The following is a 24438-nucleotide window of genomic DNA, read 5'->3' on the forward strand; positions in this document are numbered from 1 at the left end:
TCTTTATTCCCGAACTCACACCAGCCGTCTACAATCACGTTCTGGGGAAATCCACGTTCTCTGCCCAAATCCACCTCCACTGGGCTTCTGTCTCCCAAAAAAATACTGTCTAAATCCCGTGAGAACTCAAGGGGAACTCAGGCAGCAGGATACCCCCTATTCCCAGCAGGAATAATCTTAAACCTTAAACCTGGAACCTAAACCAGGAACGCCCTAAACCCGATTATCTTAAACCGGGAACACCCTAATCCGCCTTGGTCCTTGAGCAAGGTCACCTACATTCAATGTCACTGCAACATGGGGTACGCTGGCAAGGAAATTGTCATACCTACTTGGCTAATGGCTCCCAGCATCTCCCCCCTTCTGATTAATTAAACAACAAGCAATGTGGCTTAAGGACCGTGCCTGGTAGGTTGTCCAATTCAACATATGGTTCTTACCCCTCATCGGAAAACTGACTTTTAGGCGTCAGCCTCCTGTCTTAGGTTGATACCACTGCAATTGAATCATACCCATCACTGACTACCGGTCCAGCATACAGCCATACTTGTGGATAGGTCTATGCACCAGTGGGGGGGTGAGGTTCTTTGCCTCACCTCTGTTGGCCCCCAAATTTGGCCTTGGTGCCAGTGGGGGAGTGAGGTTAATGTGGCTTAAGGACCGTGCCTGGTAGGTTGTCCAATTCAACATATGGTTCTTACCCGTCATCGGAAAACTGACCTTTAGGCGTCAGCCTCCTGTCTTAGGTTGATACCACTGCAATTGGATCATACCCGTCACTGACTACCGGTCCAGCATATAGCCATTGGCCCCCAAATTTTAGACCATCACTAGCAGAAGGGAGGAGGATACAGAAATGCCACGACACCAAGCCAATTGACGGCTCCTTGGGAAAAATTGCATCACTGGTGACACCATCAGCAAAGATATGCCAGCACTACCACAATTAACATGGGGTGCGCTGGCAAGGAAATAAAAATTGCATCACTGGTGACACCATCAGCAAAGATATGCCAGCATTACCACAATTCGCTGCACCAAACGATAGTTACATAGTCCAGGCAAGTTCTGCAAGCAGTTCAAAGCGGAGGAATCTATCAATATGTCCATTTCCTCCCAAAATCCGTTTCCTCCCAAAGTAAGTTGACTCCTTGATTGAGCATTACTTGTTGAGTTATATTCATTGATGCATCAGTTTATACAGTTTACTGTGATAGCTATCATAGAAGCTGTAGTTTGGTTTTATCTTTGTCTTCACCGGCACTGGGATGAAGATAGGAATTCTGGCAATGATGCTAAAAAGACATTATCCTGAAAAGAATTATTAAATATAATGAAAAGGAAAGGTGAAAGTAAACAAACAGATCTGTTAACCTACTTTAAAAAAATCCTTAACAGCTGTTTACCTAATTTAAATTAGTAAACAAACAGATCTGTTAACCACCTTTAAAAACAATCCTTAACAGCTGTTTACCTAATTTAAATTAAACCATTTAAATCACGTGAATAAAAAAAATAATAATAATTCAGATCCATTTTTTCATGAGCGCTCCTCATATAAGAAATATGGACTTACGCACATACAGACATACAACACAAAACACAAGAGTGTACACAAACGTACAACACATAAGAAAACAGTAAAGGCCTTGTAGCTTTACCTGGGTGAAATCTCCATTGCAATGTTTAAAAACTCCACAGTCAAAAAATAAAACTGATCAGAAAAACATTAACCTAGGTTTGTATGAGCTCAAAAAATAAAAATAGAACCTTATGATGTGGAAAAATGCAATAATAAAATAGCTATTGAAAAAAGCATCCTGGTTAATCACTGTCGCAGATGTAAGAATGGCCAAGCTGGAGTTCTGGATATCAGCTGTTATGGATTTGAGTCAAATCATCTTCTTTTCGATCTGTAGAAATTGTTTTAGTTAATCTCTCTGGAATCCAAATCGGCTGCTGTTCTCCCTGTGGAAAAACACAAACAGACCCCTGACTCCAGACAATCACTGGGTCAGGACCTTTCCATTGTCCTGTTAGAATATCTTTCCAAAGTACTTTAGGCTTATGTACATTTTTTGGATATATATGCCTTTCTGCAGCACTAAGTCCTGATGAATCCAAATTTAAAAATTTTAGAGTAAAAAGCGTTATTTTAAGTTTACCTTTGGGGGATATATACCCCCTTCCAATTCCCTCTTTTTGCTTTAATAAGTATGTTTTAATAGTTTGATGAGCTCTTTCAACTATGCCTTGTCCCTGTGGATTGTATGGGATTCCTGTTATATGAGTAATACCAAATGATGAGCAAAATTGTTTAAAATACGTAGAGGTATAGCCAGGACCATTATCGGTTTTTAACTGTTTAGGAACGCCCACAGTGGCAAAATTTTGTAAGCAATGAGCTATAGCATCTTTAGTTTTTTCTCCAGCATGAAGGGAGCCCATCAAAAATCCAGAAGAAGTATCAACTGTAACGTGTAAATATTTTAATTTTCCAAATTCTGGCAAGTGTGTGACGTCCATCTGCCAAATATGGTTAGGTATCAGTCCTCTAGGATTGACTCCAAGATTAACTTGTGGTAAAAATGTCACACAATTTTGCCATTGTTTTATTATATGTCTGGCTTGTTCCTTAGTTATTTTAAAACGCTCTTGTAAAGTATTAGCATTAACATGAAACCTTTTATGAAAATTTGTAGCTTCTTCAAATGTAGAGAAAATATGTATGTCATGTGTAGTTTTATCTGCTAAATCATTGCCTAAACTAAGGGCTCCAGGCAATCCTGTATGTGCCCTAATATGTCCTATAAAGAATGGATCTTTTCTGTCCCAGATTAGACTTTGTATAGTGGAAAACAAAGAGAAAACAGTAGAGGAAGGGGAAATCCTACCAGCATCTTCAAGAGATACTATAGCATTAACTACATACTGACTATCAGAAAATAAATTAAATACAGAATCTTTAAACATCAAAAAAGCTTGTAAAACTGCATTAAGCTCTACCTTTTGAGCTGATTGTTTGGGTACTAAAAATGTAAAAGTTCGATCTTGGGGTAACTACTGCTGCTGTACCATTATTAGACCCATCAGTGAATATATTTGGAGCATTCATGATAGGTATTTTTCTTGTCATTTTAGGAAAAACTACAGGATGCTTAGACCAAAAAGACAACAAAGGATTAGATGGTAAATGATTATCAAATGAAACATTAGATTTGCACATGATTATTGCCCAAGTATTTAACTCATTAGCTAACTCATCAATTTGATCCATAGTATATGGAGTAATAATTTTATTGGGAGAAATTCCAAACACTCCCTTCGCTGCTTTTATTCCTTTGAGTATTAATTGTCCTACAGCCTCAGGATACCTAGTAAGAATAGTGTTAGGAGAATAAGATAAATGTATCCACAATAATGGACCTTCTTGCCAAAATACTCCTGTAGGAATATTTTTTGTTGGTAGTACAATAAATAATAAAGGCAAACTTATATCAATTCTATCCAAATGTATATTTTCCATATATGTTTCAATAATTTTTAATGCCTTTCTTGCTTTAGGAGTTAACATGAGGGGTGAATTTGGATCTGATGGACCTTTTAGGATATCAAATAAAGGTCCCAACTCTCCTGTTGGTATACCTAGATAAGGCCTTATCCAATTTATGTCTCCCAATAACTTTTGAAAGTCGTTAAGTGATTTGAGTTGATCTACTCGTATTTGAATTTTTGGTGGACGGACCATGGTTGAGGATAATAGAACTCCTAAATAATTAATTGGAAAATTTAATTGTACTTTATCTATTGCTATCTCTAGATTATAATTTTTTAATAAGTTTGTAAGTGTGGCATAACATTCCAGCAATATGTTTTTATCTTTATGTGCCAATAATACATCATCCATATAGTGAAATATTTGTAGTTCAGGATTTTGATTTCTAAGTGGCTGGATTGCTTTGTTAACATATATTTGACACATAGTTGGACTGTTAGCCATCCCTTGAGGGAGTACTTTCCATTCATATCTCTGATCAGGACCTTCATGATTTAATGCAGGGATAGTAAATGCAAAACGTGGACTATCCTCGGGATGAATTGGAATTGAAAAAAAAACAATCTTTAATATCTATAGCTAAAACATGCCAGGTTTTTGGCAAAGCAGACAATTGAGGAATCCCTGATTGAGCAGGTCCCATAATAACCATCTCATTATTAATGGCTCTTAAATCTTGCAATAATCTCCATTTACCAGATTTCTTTTTGATGACAAAAATGGGAGTATTATGGGGAGATATGGAAGGTTGTATATGTCCTTCCGCTAATTGTTGTTTGACCAGATCATGGGCTACTTGTGTCTTTTCTTTAGTCAGGGGCCACTGAGGAACCCACACTGGTCTTTCTGATTTCCAAGTAATTTTGATTGTCTCAGTGGCCCTTTCTGAAAATCCAACCCATGTCTGTCTGTTCCTTGATCTATTTGTATTGGTGCTGCTATACCTTGCCCTTGTTTTCCTAATCTTTTTTCTTTCCTAAAGCCTTGTCTAGCCCTAGTAGTGGGCGCATTAGGATTGATGTTATTTGTTAACGTCAAACCTAATTGATCTAGGACATCTCGTCCCCATAAATTTATAGGAAGATGATCCAATACATATGGCTGTATAGTTCCTTCACATCCTTCAGGATCCTTCCAATCTAATATCATAGAACTTCTATGGGGATTAGTTGCCACTCCTAGGCCTCGAAGCGTTTGAGTGGCTTGTTGTAATGGCCAATGTTTTGGCCATTCTTGACGAGATATGATGCTAAGGTCAGCTCCTGTGTCCAGTATCCCATTAAACTCATGACCTTGAATATTTAGTTTTAGCATTGGGCGAGAATCTAAATTTAAAGACAACATAGCCCAATCTACACCTGTGGAGCCTAATCCCCTGGAACCTCTTTCTACACTATGACTAGGAAATTTATTATGTAGGCTGGGTATTATTAACAAGTGTGCTATTCTATCTCCAGGTGAAATTACTGATATACCTCTTGGAGAACTAGCTATAATTTTTATTTCACCTACATAATCGGGATCAATTACCCCAGGACTTATCATAAGTCCTTTTAATGTAGATGAACTACGTCCCAATAATAAGCCTACTGTTCTTTGGGGAAGAGGTCCTTTTACTCCTGTGGGAATGATTTGAACTCCCATCTCTGGAGTTAATACTGCTCTGGCAGAGGCGCAGATGTCCAACCCTGCACTCCCTCGGGTTTGTCTGATGAGGGATTTAATGGACAATGTGTCCTGGGCACTACCCTGATGGTGTTGCTGGGATCCTCCACTGCCCCGTATATTTGTGGTTGTGGGTCCCGGAGCATTGGGCCCCCCTGTCCGTTTTTTGGCAATGGAGCCTGATGCCTTTCTCCACGATATCGTGGATAAATACCTGGTCTTTGTCCATTTTTTGATAAGGGAGTACCCTCTATGGTGGTTTGAGAACGGCATTCATTAGCCCAATGTCTCCCTCTACGGCATCGTGGGCAAATACCCGGTATTCTATTCCTTTGATACCTACTTTTGTTAAACCCTCCTCCTATGGGGCAATTCCTTTTAAAATGTCCTGTTTGTTCACAATCATAGCATGTTTTTGGCCTGGCATCTAAAGCCTGTTGTACTGCAGCTGCCAAGACTTGCCCTTGTTCATTAATATCTCTACATAATTTAATATATGTGTTTAAATCTTCATGTCTCCATGGTCTAATAACCTTCTGCAGCAACGATTTGCTTGGTCATAAGCCAGTTGTTTTATTAATGGCATTGCTGGTTCTGTATCCCCAAAAATTTTGGCAGCCGTTTGAATTAGCCTATCTACAAAGTCAGCATAAGGTTCATTAGCTCTCTGTATTACCTTAGATAGCTGACCTTGTAAATCTCCATGTCCTTGTAAAGTCTTCCATGCCCTAACTGCGTCTGCAGCAATTTGTGCATATATAGCAGGATCATATTCAATTTGTTGCCGTTGACCCTCATAAGGTCCTTTTCCTAACAACATATCTAGATTTCTTTGAGGGTAACCGGCTGCTGCATTTCGCCTAGCTGTCTCCGCACAAAATTCCTCATTGGCAACCTTCCATAACAAATATTGTCCTCCATTTAGTACAGATTTACACATGCTAGCCCAATCTGCTGGCGTCATGTCCAAGTTAGTAATGGACTCGACCATGCTTACCGTGAAGGGAGCTTGGGGACCATAGGTTGTTACAGCCTCCTTTAACTGCTTCACTGTTTTAAAATCTAAAGCACGGTGAATTTGCTGCCCTCCTACCTGTTCAAGTACAGGGCATGCTAATCTTTGAGGTCCTGTCTCAGGATCCCATTTATCAACTACGGGGTTTGAGGGCCACTCAGCTGTCTCCATCGGTGGGGCTGTTGGTTGAATTACGCCCTCTTGTGATAAAACGGAGTTAGTAACAGCCTCCTGTTGTGGCCTTTTTCCTAACAACCCCTTTTCCTTTAAATTTTCTTCCTCTGTCTGACTAGCTCGAGAGACCTTCTCTTTTGCTTGATCTAAAATGTCTTTCTCCATGGTCTGAACCTCTAACAATTTACTTAACATCTTTTCGGTTTGTTTTTTACTAATTTCTAATCTACTATAAAGATAACGCAACCCAATAAGATAACACAAAACAAAACCGAAACTGAATGAAACAAAAACGGAATAAAAAATCGTTGTATCAATTTTCTCTTCCTCAGGGCCGACAAACTTCAAACCTTTAGTCAACCATTTTTTCCAGTTTGCCTGAGAAATTTCTAGGGATAGGCAGCTTGAAACAAAAACAAGATAAATCAAAACAATAACACATTGTTTTTTGAATTGGTCACCCATTCTTTTGCTCTTCCTCAGGGGCGAGCAATTTCACTTACCTCCAAGCTTTAGACGTTCCCCGTACGAGCCGACAAATGCCGCAGTCTGGCTGGGCACAAATGCCGCAGTCTGGCTGGGCACACAATCACGAGCCACCACACAGCTTGTAGATTCAAACAGCAACTCTTTATTCCCGAACTCACACCAGCTGTCTACAATCACGTTCTGGGGAAATCCACGTTCTCTGCCCAAATCCACCTCCAGGATGGCATTGTTTTTATAGTTTTTTTTTGCTAAGCAAAAAACTCAAATTTTCTAGAGACCCAAATAATTTTATTAATCATAGAAATCATAGAAATGAATGGAAATCAAATGACTAAAACTGCATTTAGCATCTAAATTAAAAATTCATTCTCTTGTTTTTCTAATGCTTTGCCATTCTTCCTCACTTCAGCCTTTTCAAAAATTCTTGTTCCAAAGGATGGATGTTATTTAGTCATAAAAAGAAGAAAAAAGGGCTGAGGTTGTGGCTCAGTGGTAGTGCTTGCCTAGCATGCGCGACGCACTGGGTTTGATTCTCAGCACCACATACAAATAAATAAAATAAAGGTCCATCAACAACTGAAAAATATATATTAAAAAAGAAGAAGAAGAAGAAGAAATAGCTCTAAGGTAACAAGGTGGTTTTTTTTTGTTGTTGTTGTTGTTGTTTTTTTTTTTTTTTTAATAAGTATTCCCTGTGTAATTCTCCAGCAGGTTGAATGCTAAATGTTTGACAATGGCTTTTGAAATCCTGAGGAAGTCAGAAGAGTTGGCTGCTAATAAGGAAGTTATGACAGTCTGCTCTTCTCATTTGCTTCTGTCCTCAAGCATTTAGCCATAGGAGTCTGATAAAATGGAAGTCAAAAATATCAAAAGCTGAGATATAGACATTAAATTTTCAAATCTCTAGTGATTGACTTGCTAATTAATTTCAAGTTTCTCTAGCAACATTTCCCTCTGTACTTTTGAAAGTGAGAGTACAGAATCTCATGTTAATTTTTATTCCACAGGGCAGAGTCTTCTCCTTTATGTCATTGTGTGAAATGCCCTCCAACATGGTGTGTCATTCTGCACAGCAATCTTTGTAATCTTGATCATTGCCAGAAGAAAGCATTTTTTTTTTTTTTTCTAGCCCTGGAACTTCTGCAGTTATCTGTATCCCTTTTCCTTTTCCAGGGCGGTGGCACACTCCAGGCAGTCTGGGGAGTTCCAACATCACCCAAAATGGTGACCTCAGGGCTGACTCAAAATATTGACTTCACTCATGTGTCCCAGAATAGCTGCCAGTTTTCAGGCAGGTCATGAATGAACTTCTTGTCAGTTTGTTTGGAGAGAGCTTTTCCTTTTCATTCTCCCATCCATTCTGTTCATACGTCCTTTGAGGGAAACTTCTGCTGATGTTGAATCAAATATTTGAAGATATCTGAAAAAAAAATTCTGGTTAATAAAGAAAACTTCCTTTTGAGCACTTCATGAAAAGATGTTAATTTGAGGCTGTGACTGTTGAATCTGGAGGCATTGAAAACTGTGTGTGTGTGTGTGTGTGTGTGTGTATTTTTTTTTCGTTTTTGAAGACTGTTGAATAAATTTGGGTGCTAATACACGCTAATGCATTATATCCAGTTATGTTTGGCTTCTTTCATTTGGTAATGTAATTGAAAACATATTTAATTACACGGTGCTTTGAAATATGGCTGTTGGTTTTGAGCAGATTTAAGTTTTAGTCAAACTCCTCAAGTTTACTTTTGAAATTCATCCCTGCCCACCATGGTGCTACAGATGGAACTTGGGACATGGTACACTTATTGGAATGAGCTTTTTAAACTTACATTTTTGTCAAAAAGAGTCACATTGTGTGATGCTTTGCTTTTTAAAAAATTTTTTTAGTTGTAGGTGGACACAATACCTTTATTTATTTTATGTGGTGCTGAGGATTGAACCCAGTGCCTCATACCTGCTAGGTAAGTGTTCTACCACTGAGCCACAACTCCAGTCCCAATGCTTTTTTTAAAAAGTTACTTCTTTTGTTGTTGTTGTTTGTTTTTGGTTTTGTTTTGGTACTAGGAATTGAACCCAGGGACACTTAACTACTGAGCCACATCCCCAACTCCTTTTTAAAATATTTTATTTTGACACAGGGTCTTGCTTTGAACTCAAAATCCTCTTGCCTTAGCTTCCCGAGCCACTGGGATTATAGGTGTATGCTACCACGCCTGGCTAAACTTACTTTTTCATCAAAGAGAGTCACATTGTCTGATGCTTTTTCACCTCTGTGTGCCTTCATTTTTATTAATTACCACATATAAATAACTATTGATTCTTTTTGTTCCTTAATACTTGTGAATGCATATAAAAGCAAAAATATAATTATAAAATTTATTCTTATTTTTTATGACATTTTCTAGCTTATACTAAGCCTGATATCTTCAAAGACAGGTGTCCAATAATCATTATAGCAAGGGATGTTTTCTAACCATCTCTTTTAAAAACCGAAGATAGAGCATGGTACCTCTGACGAGGACAAACTACTTGACAAGGCACAACAGCATCTTGTGCCAGCCACTACATACACATTGAGAGAAAAGTATATTTGTTCAGAAAAATATTTATGAAGACAGTTTTTCAAAGTGGTAGGGAAATAATTAAATAATTATTTGCAAAGCAGGAACTTCTGCCCAACTTTTTAGTGATATAATAATTGAAGAAATATTGTTTAGCATAGAGGCCACTCAAAAATCCCATGAAGCCTCTTCTTAGCATAGCACAGATGCCCTTGACAACGACTTCTTTAGGTATTTCTTTCTAATCACAATGAACAATGCACACTTCTCTATAAGACTTCAGTATTTACCACTCTTCCTTTCTTTGCATGAAGTTTTCGGGCCTACAAAGCATTTTTCTCCTTTATGCTCTGTTCCCTTTCCCCATAACTCCTGACACATCCCTAGTCTACAGTTTGTCCACTATAATTGCAGGTTCCATGATTGTGTCTTGTGATAGACACATTGAGAGGTAGACGCCCATTTCTTCATGCATTGAGGTCACAAGTGGACACTCACAGCTAAATTTCCAGGTACGCTTTGAATCTAGAATGGAAGGAATAAAGTTTTCCAGGCAAGAGAAAAAGGCCTCTGAAAAAAGACTGAGCATGACTTCTTTCAGATTGCAGACTGAGAAGAAGGGAACTCTTACATATAAAAGTAAACTTACTTTGGAAACTTAACAGAAATGTATCCACTATTCTGTTTGACATGCCATATTCTTGGGGAGCTTATCACTTTAATCTAGCAATGAATCTATGCCTGCCCTGAATGACATGCTTTGCTGAGGGTCTTGTGTAAAATGGAGGACGATGTAGATGTGACTTGAGAGAATATTGTTCTCTTAAATCAAAACAGAAATATCCCCAAATTTGAAACAGAAGGAGGTACAGGGGATTGGTTAAACTATTGTATGGCTGTGTAATGGGTTACTAAACCACAGTGAAAATGATGACATCAGTTTATCATTTCTGACATATTATTAAGGGGAAAAAGATATATGTGTGCTCTCACACATAGTTATCTTGTAGTGATATTGGGTCTATCCCATTGTACATTTTTTTTTAACCTTGGAAATTTTAGAGTTTAAGAAAATATATGGAGCCTTAGTTTGAACCTCTTTGATGTGACAGTTCTGTTCAACCTATGATTTCTTCTACTCTTAAAAAAGTCTTACTTCTGCTTGGACATCTTAGGAGTTTCATATTGTTGAAAAGGCTGTGTTTTAAATAAAAGCAAAAGCAGGAGGTGGCAATTGTAAGAATATTACTTGTGGTTCAAGTACACTAACTTAGAAACTCAGTTCCCTTTTTAAACTTGCTGTGATTTCCTTAGTTTATGGAGTTGCTTTTTGTCTTCAGATACAAGTTAGTGGAGGGGACTCTTTCTAAGGTCAGCTGTTTTTTTCACAGTCATACTCTGTTTCTCCTGCTTCATTGATGTGAAGGGGAAATACTCTTATTTCTTGAATAGAATAGAATAAAATAGAAACAGAAAAGAATAGAAAGCCTACAACAAAGTGAGAGAATATAGTTATCTTGTGTTGGAATAAACAAAAAATTCCCATTAAGTAACTGGTAATTATAAATTTTTTTAAAAAACAGAATTCTGTGTGTGTGTGTGTGTGTGTGTGTGTGTGGTGCTGGGGATTGAACCTAGGATCTTGTGCATGTGAGGCAAGTGCTCTACCAACTGAGCTAAATCCCCAGTCCCTATAAGTGTGAATATTTGATTAAAATTTTTAAAACATTATCAATTGAATCTGGTTCTTTTAAGGGCTATGTTTCTTTGTGGTTATTATTCAGGCTCTGTTGGAAATAGCATTATGTGTCTAGTACACACTACACAGTCTGTGCTAGGCTATACTTCAGTGAAAACATGTTGCAATTACAAACATAGCACCAAGTCTGTTACTTAAAAATAAGTCATTTATTTCTTAGCCACATGTAGTGGCATACACCTGTAACCCTAGTTACTTGGGAGATTGAGGAAGGAGAATCACATGTTCAAGACCAGCTCAGCAACTTAGCAAGATCCTGTCTCAAAATAAAATAAAATACAAAAAAGGCTGGGATGTAGCTCAGTGGTGGAGTACTTGCTTGGTATGCTTGAGACACTGGTTTTTATCCTCAGTACTGAAAAAGAAAAAAAGGAAGGAGATTATTTCTTGTTCATGTCCCCATCGAACAGGGGTCCTGGATGACCCAAAGACTTGGACCAAGGATGCTTCCATCTAGCAGTTCGTCTAAGAGCCTCATGGATGGGAGAGAAAACATAGAGAACTCATCCACTCTTTACTGTCTGGAACTGCTTTATCTTCTCCTAGCTTAGGGACAACACAGTTAAATGTTCTGAATTAAACTGTGGGAAGATGGGAAATGTAAGGGAGCACATGTACTCTCGGGTGGTATATAGGTTACTTGTGTGTTATTTCACGCACCATGAGTGCAGGCTTCAGAGGCAAGCCAAGGGAACACTCGGTTTTCATGGTCAATAGTGCATATTAGCTACTTCGATTTCTTCTCTTCCTTCTTTAAGCTTAAAAAAGGGTGCCTTCGCTATCCCTGACCAAAAAACTTGGTAATTTAGATTCCAGTTTGAGACCTTTGGCGACTGACACCTTTCTTTTTCAGAAGAGGAAAAAGCTAAAAGAATAATATAGTGAATAACATTAGAGGTTCCACCTTACATAGGATACCTGGTATTATTGAAATTCTCATTAATTATTTACAACTCTTTAGTCTTAAGTCTTCAGAATAGAATTGAATAACCATAACTACTATTAGTTCTATGGTGGTTAGAGAAGTTACAAACGTAACCACTAGTGAGTAATTTCACTATCTTGGGTGGGTGATGGTTGTGCTAAACCTCTTGATGACATTTACATGTTGCCTGGCATTCTTAAAATTGATATTTGTCTGCTGAAATGTCCAATATAGTTATTTAAACACACATTAATAAAGAATTATGACAACAGATTTAAGAGGAACAAACCTGACTTTAAAAATAGTCTCTTCTCAGAATACTTTGTGCATAAACTTTCATAACTTTTTCCTTGACTAGATCTAGGGTTTTTCTGAGGAAAGGATTTATATACTTCCACAGTGCTTTATGTTATTAGTTCCTGGCACACTGGGCATAACTTTCTCAATAGTGAGGTACTTAAATATAAACGCTTGAATATAATATGTCAGATCTCTGTTTCCTGCCAGCTAAATTGCATTTCCTGGTGTAACTTTTTGATTCATATTGTCGTTGGTGTTCATCTTAGCCTTGTCATTTACAAACTGTGTCATACAAAAGAGTTTCATAAGCTTTGATTTTTCATACATATCCTTAAGCCATAGAAAAAACTTTTGGCAGTATAATAAGTGTTCACAGTTTTTGTTGTATAGTTATGTAATGATTTAGTAACTGGGAAATCTCATTTACAATTACTTTTCACATGTGAATTAGGATATTTTCTGGGGTTCAGAGCAACCCTGGATCTTGTTCTTCTGGGTTACTGAATATAGTATTTGACTAAACAAAGGTACAACATTCCTAACCTGGCTGTACAGAAATAAACTTTCTTATACTAAGACCAATATATTTAGTTTTTTTTATCTCTTGCAATATTCTGTTATTTTAGGCAACAGAGATTATGCCAAGGATGATCCATTGGAGTTTAAATCGCACCAGTGGTTTGGAGCATCTGTGAGGTCAAAACAGGATAAAATTTTGGTAAGTCTTTGTGATATTTCTTTTCAGGTGAGTTGTGTCAATTTATGTGGAGATGGATAGCAAGGGTGATGGTTTCAAGCTCATGGTGAAATTCAGCATTGTCAAGCACACAGAATGCAGTGAAATAAGGTAGCTGTGATCAAAGGCTGCTCCTCTGAGGATACCATGCTCCTGATTTTTCTACCCTTGTTTCTGTATTATTCGTTTTTCATGCCCTACTTGATAGCTCCCATCAGTTTATTTCTATCCACTCAAATTTAGGAGTAGCATACCTGTGATTAAGAGAGCTCTAGTGCTCCTTCTTTTTAAAAATATAGCAAACAGTTTTCCCTTTACTTCCCCCATCTTCCCCTGTGCCTCTGCCCCATTTCTCTGCATCTCTTCTCATGGAGAGTGGTTTCTCCATTAACTGTCTCCACTTCTGCACCTCTCGTTCTCTTCTCAGTCACTCCTGGCGGTAGGCAAGGCTGAGTTCACCATTCATTAACTGTCAGATCACTGAAATCCACTGGTACATCATTTCGTATATGTGTCCACGAGATATATATATATATATATATATATATATATATATATATATATATATAATATATATCTCCATGAGATATATAAAATAATATATAGTAATATAATATATATAATATACAATATATATATTATATATATAATATATCCCCCCCCCCCCACCACCAGTTGTACTTCTATCTTTCTTGCCCCTCAGCACCATTTGACATGGTCACTGCCCCTACTTCCCACCTTTTAAAAATACATTTCTTCCCTTGATTTCTGTGACACCATGCTTTCCTGATTTTTCTTCTTACTGGCTGCTCCTTTGCATTTTCTTTTCATGGATCCTCTTCTACTCAGTTCCTAAATGATGAGGTGTCCTTAAGCTCTATTCCAGACCCTGTTCTTTTCTCATACCTTTTACCTAGGGGCTCCTATCCTGAACCATGTCTGTAAATACAAACTGTATGTTACAACCTTCAAATCTGTATCTCTGGCTCTTAGTTCTCTCTAGATTATTTATTTATTTATTTTGTCCTGAGGATTGAGCTGAGGGGCACTTGGCCACTGGCCACATCCCTGGCCCTATTTTGTATTTTATTTAGAGACAGAGTCTCACTGAATTGTTTAGCATCTCACTGTTGCTGAGGCTGGCTTTGAACTGGAGATCCTCCTGTCTCAGCCTCCCCAGCTGCTGGGATTACAGGTGAGAGAGTTCCACCACACCCTGCTTCTCCATAGACTTTTAAAAGCACATTTCCTAGCTATCTATTTGGCATTTCCTTTTGGATGTCTAATAGATTGTTGAAAATGAAAATAGTGCAAATAGGACTCCTGTTACCCTTCATCAAAAAGCATAAAGAAGCACACAAACTTATCTATTCCTATACAAATCTTCCTGGCAATTGAGAAGCATGGCTCTCCCATCCACCAGGGAACCCTATCAATTCTGCCTTCAGAATGTATCCCACACCCATCAGGAGATCTTCATCTTCATCACTGTTGCCCTGTAGTGAGCCGTCACCACTCTCACCTGAGCCTGAGCACTAGCTCTTCTTGTCCCTCTGCTACCTTGTTGCCCCAACTACTGCTACTCTACATAGAAGGACTGAAGGGAAACGGAGTCTTTCCCTATGGTGAAAACAGTCCAGCACTTTCTGTTACTCTCTGAATGAATGTCAGAAACTTGTCCTGGCTTATCAGCATCCCCCAAATTGGGTTTTAGCCTTTCTCTTTGGCATCTTCTCAGTCCATCTTCATACTTCGGTCACACTAGTCTTTCTGTCCATTTATTCCATATATAGAGTCATTTCTGTTTGTACCTTAGTGTTTGTGTGTCCTCTGCTTATAACAGTCATCTTGTTGATTTTCAAAATCAACTCTTTATTATTCATACTTCAGCTTTAATATCATTTCTTTGGAGAGTCCTCCCCTATTTTAATTACCTGCTTAGTATTTATTACTGTCTTTTGTTTTTCAAGTGACAATGAATTTTGGGAAAAATTTATTCAAGAGGAGAATTTTTATAAAGACTTTAACAATTTGAGATGAAGGATGGGCTTGAGAAGGGGGGCATGTTAGGCAGAAAGAAGAGCAAGGAAGCAAAAAAGAAGCAGGAGGAGCAAATCAGCTACTCTAGAGCGTCACATGTGCAGAAGTAAAAATTCGTACTTACAGTTTTATCAGGGTGGATATAAAATAGCCTAGTGTTGAAGTCTGAAGTATTTACGTTAGCACTTTTCTTCAAGGAGTATTATAGAAATCCATTACACTTTTTCAGTAAATTGAATTGTCAATGCTTTTTGTAGATGTGCGCTATTTTATGGCTTCTACATGACATTGAAATTAGAATTCTGAAAACAAAAATTTCATGTTTTACTTGGAAAATAAATAAGCACTGCAAATTCTAATTACTCAGTAAACTATTTACTGTATAATTTAGGGGTGTATCCTAAATACACTGAGTGTTACTGAGTTCAAAAGTTGATTTGGTCTGTGACCTTCAGCTTATTAACACATAGCATCAAGAAATATGTTACTGCAGGGCTTGGTGATTCACACCTGTAATCCCAATGGCTTAGGAGGGTGAGATAGGAGGATTACAAATTAGAGTCCAGCATCAGCAACTTAGTGAGGCCCTATGAAACTTAGTGACACCCTGTCTCAAAATAAAAAAACGACTGGGAATGTGGGTCAGTGGTTAAGTGCCCCTAGGTTTAATCTCCAGTACCAAAAAATAAAAATAAATAAATAAATAAAAGAAATATGAAATAATATCTTTTCTAACTATTTTGAATACACATATTTGGACCATAAATTGGCTTTCAGAAGTAAATGAGAAAAATATTACTTTAAAAATTATTATCTACTACTATGATAGGATAAATTGATTAATCTTAATTTTAATTAAAAAAATTTTTAATAGTAGTGGGATTGAACCACTTAGCTATATCCCCAGCACTTTTTATTTTATTCTCAATCAGAATCTTGCTAAGTCACCCAGGCTGGCCTTGATCTTGTGATCCTCTTTTCTCAGCCTCCCAAGTCACTGGGATTATAGGCATGCACCACTGTGCTTGGCTTAATTTTTATTAAGGTTTAGAAAGTGATATTATAATTTTTTGGAGACTTTTTGTATCATGGACTGAACCTTTGGTTTCAGGCCTGTGCTCCCTTGTACCACTGGAGGACTGAGCTGAAACAGGAGAGAGAGCCTGTTGGAACTTGCTTTCTTCAAGATGGAACAAAGACTGTTGAGTATGCTCCATGCAGGTCAAGTATGTACGGGAAATTGTACCAGCCTTTAACAAGAGGGGCAGGAGCCTAGTTTGTTAAAAATCAGTGTGTGAGTGTGGGTGTGTATGTATGTGTGATAAAACATGCAGGTTATGAGAGGAAAATGAAAGCATCATATTAATGAGAGCAACTGCAAATATGAAGTAAATAAGCTTATTGTTTGTAAGAACTCCTTTCACCTTCCTTTGTTAGTAATGAATATCTGACTTTGTAACTCTTGAATTCAATCATGATATGTCAAAAAGTGCTCAGTTGAGCTTCTTTAATAGAGATGAAGGACCCTGCAACTAAAGATTTTGATTCAGTAGGTCTAGGTTAGGCCAAGGTGCATGCATTTTTAATAAGCTTTACAGGGTAATTTTGATGTATACCAAAGTGTGAGAACCTTTGCTTTACATGAATAATGATGGGAAAAATATGTCTTAAAGAGCCAGATTATATAGTTTAGGAGTCTTAAGTCTAAATTCTTAATCCTTACTTGGAGTTTCTAGGTAAATTAGCTACTAAACAGGTGATATAAAAGTTTCATGCTTTTCACCAATATTAATTGAAATTTTAAATGAAATTAATGTTGTGACTAACCATGATTTCAAGCTCTTATACATTTGATTATGCTTTTCCAAACTCTGCACATCTTTTTCCCCTTAGAGATTCCAGTCTTTTTGCACCCCTGCCTTTTGTTCAATTAACTGCTATTCTAAATCTTGTTTATTCAAGAAACATAAAAATAGAGGATGAAAATGCCTAGTCTGTGGAAGATTAATTGCAGGATTTCCCATGAATGTTCAAAAACAGAATGGAATCCTCTGTGCTACTATGTTTTTCATACATACCTATGATAAAATTTAACTTATAAATTAGGCACACTAAGAAATTAACAATAATAACTAACTACTAATAATATAGAATAGTATAATAATATCCTATGATTAAATATATATTTAAAATTTATAAATTGTTTATTTCTGGAATTTCCCTCTTAATATTTTCAGACAGTGATTGACTTAGGGTAACTGAATCTGTGGGAGGCAAAACCATGTCAAGAAAAGTAGACTGCTGTGTGGTGTTTTTACCTGGAGCCCTTTTTAAGTTAGTTCTTTTTCTTCTCTTTTCTTTCTTTCTTTCTTTTTTTCATAATACATTTATTTATTATATTTATTTTTGGTTCCTGGCACATTGAGCACAACTTTCTCAATAGTGGGGTACTGAGCTATAAATGTTTGAATATAGTATGTCAAATCTCTTTTTCTTGCCAGCTAAATCACATCTCCTGGTTGTAACTTTTTGATTTGCTGAGGATTGAACCCAGTACCTCACACATGCTAGGCAAGCGCTCTACCACTGAGGTGTAACCCTAGCCCTTAAGTTATTTCTTTTTATGTCCCTCTGGTCACCAAATAGTTGAATAGAGAGAATTCATAACAAAAGTTCAACTTGTAAGACTTTTCATGCTAGATTCCTTTTCTCCACGTAAAGCAACATGTGGCACCAGGTCTAAGGAACTATTTGGTCCCCAAAATTCTAAGTAGTTGAATCTCCAGAAAACTGCAAATTATTTCATTAAACACTTATTTTTTAGCCCACCACCTTGATTCTTCCTATTGTTAAGTGGAAAGTAAACATCAAAAGAATGTTGTCCCCTATCCATTTAATGTGTGAGTAAAAATTAGGTCCCAGAGCACCCTATACAGGATGGAGGGATTCAGAAGCTTCATCCTCAGAGCTTTGTGCCGTCTGTCCTGTGGGTTTTTGTGTTGTTTTTTTTGTTCATGGTACTGTTATTTTTGGTAGTGTAGAGAAAATCTGAGGAGTAAATTTGTAATTTCTGTATTGCAAAAATGTTCTTACTCTGAGAGGATAATTTTATAGCCACGAGGAAGAAGCAAACTATTGTATGCCAGAATATAATTTATCAATTATACAACACACATACAAACACTCTATTCTCATTTGAGAAATGTAGAAACAGATTCAGACACTTGAAAAAAAAATTTCACTTCTTATGGGTACTGAGTGGTCAAATGAGGATTTGAACTAAGAGCTGCCTTTTTTTTTTTTTCTCTTTTTGATGCTGGGGCTTCAACCCAGGGTCTCATGTTCACTAAGCACAAACTAACTGTACCACTGAGCTGTACCCACAGCCTCTTGGGTCTGTCTTGTTCCAAAGGAACCTTTCTCCTGCATTACTAAAAACAGAAAATGCTTTCTATTTCAGTTGCTTTGGTTTAAAACACAGCTTTTCTGCAAGGAATACATCCTGTGTCTTTCAAGAGAATAGGTCTGGATAATTCCCTAAATGAGACAGTAAACAGAAACCTCCTGAAAATGTGCATCCTAATGATTCCTTGTGGATCTGTCGCATAATGCTTTTATTATTTGGTTTAGGCATAGAAATTATAAAGTAATTCAAAACCTTGTTTTCTAAGGTATTTAACATCTAAATCTGATTGGGGAACTATGGCTTGTGGCCGTTTTTGTAAATAAGGTTTTATTGGAATAGAGCAACACACATTCGTTGACATATTATCTGGGAAAGTTGAGTATTTCCATGGTTGCCACACTGTATGGCCCCTAAATCTAAAATATTTATTATCTGGTTCTTTATAGAAAAAGTTTACTGAACTCTGACCTAAATAATAAAACCTCAAATCTTAGGAAAAGCTTGGAGAACAATCTTATAAACACAACAGCAAAGTGAATATTTTTTTCCTAACAGGCCTGGCATCAGTTACCCTTGATTGTTGTACATATTCTTTGATCCAAACTTTGTAATGCTGAGCTGCCTTTAGGCTCAAATTAAGAGGGGCAGCTTATCCAGAGAAAAATCTCAAAAGTTAAAAGCTTCAAAACCTGACTGATAATTTCAAATTCTGGTAATAATTAACCTACAGCTATGGGTTATTCACTTAATCCATCTGGACCCTTGTTTTCTTATTGGTAAAACACTAGTTCCAACAAAGTATGGCAGAGGTACAGTTTATATATATATAATCTTCTCTATTTTTCATGATGATGTGGGTTTTGTAGGGCTATATTGCCAACTTCTTGATAACTTTGCTTGTCTTGGTTGTATTTAGTTTATGGGCTTTTTTTGTTGCTGTTTGTTTGTTTGTTTCTATTTGTGTTTTGGTTTGGTTGGTTGATTGGTTTTGTTGTTAGCATGACCTGTGTGGACAGTCTGGATTAGGAATTTCCCTATCTACTCTCAGTTTTCCTTGTTACTGATTACATTTGCTTCCGGCTTTTCATAACTGCATCTATGACCATTCTTGGTGTTATTCAATAGACCAGATGTCCAATCTGTTCTAGACGTGCCTGAGCCACAAATCACATGATGTAAATAAATACTCTTTCAATGCCATGCAAAAGCTGAGTTCTTTGATGATAATATTTTTGATGATAATATTATTTGAACATAGATTTTTTTCCAGTTTGGATTTCCAGTTCCTTCCATTTTTTCAGTACTTAGAGAATATTAAGTACATTGCTGATTTGAGATAGTAGAACATAGTAGTGTAGTCACACCTGGATTCAGATCTGTAATTCTTTATTTGATCTAGCTGATTCAGCATGTCAAGTTACTTAATTTCCCTAAACATTAATTTCCTTATCTGTACAAACTGTGAATAATATCTTCTAGGATTGCTGTAAACATTTTAAAAGGAAATTCTATGTAAAATGCTTTAACATCATATCTGGCTCACAGTGAGAGCTTCGTAAGCACTAGCTGATACTACTACTATTGTAATCAATAATATTCATACCTATAGTATCATTGCAAGGTGAAACAAATGAGAGAAGTATTAATTATCTGTAATAAAACAAAACAAAGCCTTCATTGAAATATGTTCAACATGAAGGTTTTTGAATTGTTGGAAACACTCCATTCAATAGGTACCTGTTAAGACAATTTTAAGGAACAGTAATGTGTTTTAGCTGGATGTTCTGGGAAAACAAAGCAGTGAGTTGTACATATGATAATCAGAAAAGAATGTCTTTATAAATAGCCTGAAATAGTTCCCCAGATGCAGCTGGAATAAAGGAAATAAATGGCTAACTTGAGGTTAGAGCAGAATTCCTTGGTATGATTCACTAGACACTGGAAATCCCAGCCCCACATTTTCCCACTCTCTTTTGGTTAGAAAAATTTACATCAGGGTAGTATTACACTCTTGTGGCCATTTTCTAAAAAAAAGATTTCAAATTTAGATATTCAGTATGTAATCTTGGGGCCCTTCCCAGGTTTAGAAATGGATTCAAAATTTTTGATGGGATTATTTTACACAAAATTCTTTGGAGTTATCCTTATGACTAAATGTATATACTTTTGGTTCCTATATTTGGGTGGCTAATGCAGTAATAAGTTTTATATATTTGTAACATTGGTTGCAAGAATTCTTTGATAATTGAAGGATGGTGCTTTCCATTGTTCCTTGCTCTCCTTAAAATAAGGAGGGCTGGGATATAGCTCAGTTGGTAGAGTACTTGCCTCACATGCACAAGGCCCTGGGTTCAATCCCCAGCACCACGAAATAAATAAATAAATAAATAAATCAAGGAGAAAGTCTTTAGATTCATCCTGGCTTCTATTCTTGGTAGAGTATTACTCATGGTTAAAGTTAATTTAAATTAATTGGCTAATTATATAATTCAAAGTTAGTTTCTTTTCTGAGAACTACAAAAAGGGGAAGATAACTGCAGAAGAGCAAAACAACTTTGGTTGGGAAATACTTGAAGATGTCATGTTTAAAGATGTTCAAAAAAGTTTTAAATATGTTGTGAGCACAGTTTCATATTTTGTTCTTCATAGAACGTTTTAAGTTTGGGCCTTGCCCTTTTCTGAAATTCTCAACTATCTTCTTTATATAGCTTTTATTTTTAGTGTTAGTATAAAATGTATGTATATGAAATGTATGTGCGAGGAATGTATGTATCTCTTTGCTAAGTTATTTTTTATTTTTTTTGGTACTGGGGATTGAGCCCAGGGGCACTTAACCACTGAGCCACATCCCCAGGTCTTTTTTGTATTTTGTTTTAGAGACTGAGTCTCACTAAGTTGCTTAGGGCCTCGCTAAGTTGCTGAGGCTGATTTTGAACTTAGGATCCTCCTTCCTCAGCCTCCTGAGCTTCTGGGATTATAGGCATGCGCCATTGAGCCCAGTCTTTGCTAAGTTATTCATAATTTCTCAAAGACCTAGCAAGAGTAGAGTGACAGGAACAAAAAGTGATTTCAGATGGCAGGTTTTAAGTTGCAGGTGAAAACTCATTTGTGTTTTACATATAGTGGGACATAACTAGTAATTTTTTGAAAAGTAAAATAAAATACAAAGTAGAAAATATTGGAATATATTATATGTAACAATAGTAATATTATTTTGTGAAAGTTTTAAAAATAATTTTTTAGTTGTAGATGTGGTGCTGAGGGTCAAACCCAGTGCCTCACATGCACAAGGCAAGCACTCTGCCACTGAGCCACAATCCCAGCACCTATTTTGTGAAATTTTATTTGCATTACATATTTAACATTATTTTATACACAGTGTATAGTGTGTTGTCATATAAACTATAATCTTGCTGTGGGTTGTGGTTAAAACAAAGAAGTTTGAAATTCACACTTGTAGTTGATCTTTCTGTTACCCAGAAACTGGTCCAGATATTCAGTGTCTCTTGTTTCCAAATCTGAGGAAATGGTGCTGATAAACGTGCATACTAACCTTTTCAGAATAGGATGATGGCTCAGTGCCTGCATGATTGACCAGTCACAGAAACTAGCACATTGTCTTGTAATTATGGTGATATCAGACTTTCTCATGTTTTGTTTATATTGTTTGTTTTTGGGTTTGTGTATATTTCCAATCTTTTTATTTTAGAAAATATTGATGCTGATGGACAGGGATTTTGTCAAGGAGGATTCAGCATTGATTTTACTAAAGTAAGTTCTTATTTAAAACTGAATGAGATTCGGATCTACCTTATCAATAAACTGTGCTTAAAAGTAAACTGGTCATTACTTCAGCGTCTTTATAGTTATTACCTGCTTAATGGAAATAGCTAATAAAACAACCCATTCGTTTTGACATTCTTGCCTTATATTATTCCCTCCCTAGTAAACATTGCTTATTTGAAATAGGCATCAAATAGACATGACAATGAGAATGGAGGGAAGTAAAGAATCTCCTCAGTAAATGATAGGTAACTATTGTGACTTAATATTAAATATTCCACTTACATGAACTTATAGAATAAAGTTTCTGTTTTCAACTGAAATTTTTTTTCACAAAACTATCAATTGGAAACTTTATTACACAATTATACAAAAGCCAAGAAGCACAATGTTTGCCATTTATGTGCCTATAGGTACCCAGGGAAGCTGATGTGATTTCTTAATTGTAGCACATCTCATGTCCAAGGCTCTAATAGGCCCTTCAGAGTTGCTAGCTTTTATGTTCTTTTCTAAAATAAAATTTTCTTTTATATTTTCAAAGTTTTTCTCAAGTACTTTTCTTTATAAATTTTTATTTTATTCTTTATTTGTGAGTTATGTAAACAATTTGTTGATCAAATTGAAATAGTAATTCCTTTTAGAGAGTTGTAAAAATATATCGATTAATTAAGAGTAGAGCTTCCTTGGAAAGCTTACTTTATAGCTTTCTTGGAAAATGTGAACAAAGAAAAGTCCATAAATTTATGAAACAAACTGAAATTAAAATCGTGGGATGATGGAGTACTAATAAAGCATTTTCTTATATTTTACATTTGCTTTATTTCATTAAATTTTTTTCTGAACTAGATGCTAATAATTATTGCTAACTCTCTTTACTATGTACTTGATTTTTGAATTCACTTAGTTTCATATTACTTTAGTTATAATTCAAACTTTAAGGAAGGCAAACAGAAATAAAGTATATTAATAAACATTAGGCTTAAACTTGCAAGATATATTTTCTCCAGTAGTTATTTTTTTTAAAAATCCACGTTTTCTATACCTATGCCTATACAACTATTCCCCTAGAAGTATTTTCATGCTGCACAAGTTATTGCTAAATTAACTGTTTGCTTTCTTAAACCCATTTGTGAAGAAAGCATATATTTTAAGTTGAACAATTTGGAACCGTTTTTATATAGTTGGGGCATGGAGTTGTTGAGAGCCTGAAAGGAATATGTGTGCATTTGGAGTGAATAAAAAAAATTTCTTCTTGCCTCCAGCAAGAAGAAATTTCTAAAATACTGTGCTCAAATTTAGAATACTTCCAATTAAAGCTTTACAGTTTGCTATAGATATAAGAAGTGCTAGTCAAGTATAATTTGTAGAAATTTACCTTCTAACTTCACACCTGATGTGAGACACTAAAAATAATATTCTTTTAGCAGAAAATTCTTCATTGATATTAAAAAAAACTTCCTTATGAAGTCACAAATCTCATATATAGTATTAAGAAGTGACTTTTTATTGTAACCCAATAATTCTTTGAGCTAATACATTATTCAAAACATGGAAAATAGCCGAGTTCTACAGAAAAAATGTTTTCATATTTTCATGCATTAAATATCATTAAATGATATTTAATGATGTTTTCATATTTAATTTTTTAAATAAAAGTTACAAAAATCACTAAAACCGAATTAGATGAATATGAACATTTTAATATTATTGGCTTTTATTTTAATAGGTATAAATACACATAAGTATTTTTTTATGCTTATTACATTGATTTCTGTTTCTAGTGCTCTTTGTTTTAAATATATATACTTTTGTTGTTTGATTCAATCTAGGCTGACAGAGTACTTCTTGGTGGTCCCGGTAGTTTTTATTGGCAAGGTAGGTTAATATGTTTTAAATTATGCTATACTGCCTGTGTGTTTTTGATTCACCTAGTTTATCATGCAACTATGAAAAATTTCAAACTGTTTTAAAAAAGAAATGTAAAATGTAATATGTTTATAAACATTCGGTTATGTAACTTTTTAAAAAAGAA

General features: G+C 36.0%; 1 protein-coding gene across 3 annotated transcripts in view; it reads left to right on the forward strand.

The window, feature by feature from the left end:
• Itgav (integrin subunit alpha V) overlaps positions 1–24438 on the forward strand; it is a 92880-nt gene that overhangs the window by 21517 nt on the left and 46925 nt on the right. For 2 of the 3 annotated variants that reach the window (XM_058580304.1, XM_046447365.2), the window contains exons 3-6: positions 13068–13159; positions 16329–16443; positions 22333–22394; positions 24236–24281. In XM_058580304.1, the coding sequence (XP_058436287.1) occupies positions 13068–13159; positions 16329–16443; positions 22333–22394; positions 24236–24281 (315 nt within the window). Of the gene's footprint in view, positions 1–13067; positions 13160–16328; positions 16444–22332; positions 22395–24235; positions 24282–24438 lie in introns of those variants that run through there. The other variant, XM_058580305.1, reaches the window with a different exon arrangement.

This window comes from Marmota monax, unplaced genomic scaffold (genome assembly GCF_021218885.2).
Source record: "Marmota monax isolate L192 unplaced genomic scaffold, Marmota_monax_Labrador192_F-V1.1 WCK01_AAM20220418_F8-fsc00007, whole genome shotgun sequence".
In the NCBI taxonomy this organism is placed as follows: Eukaryota; Metazoa; Chordata; class Mammalia; order Rodentia; family Sciuridae; genus Marmota; species Marmota monax.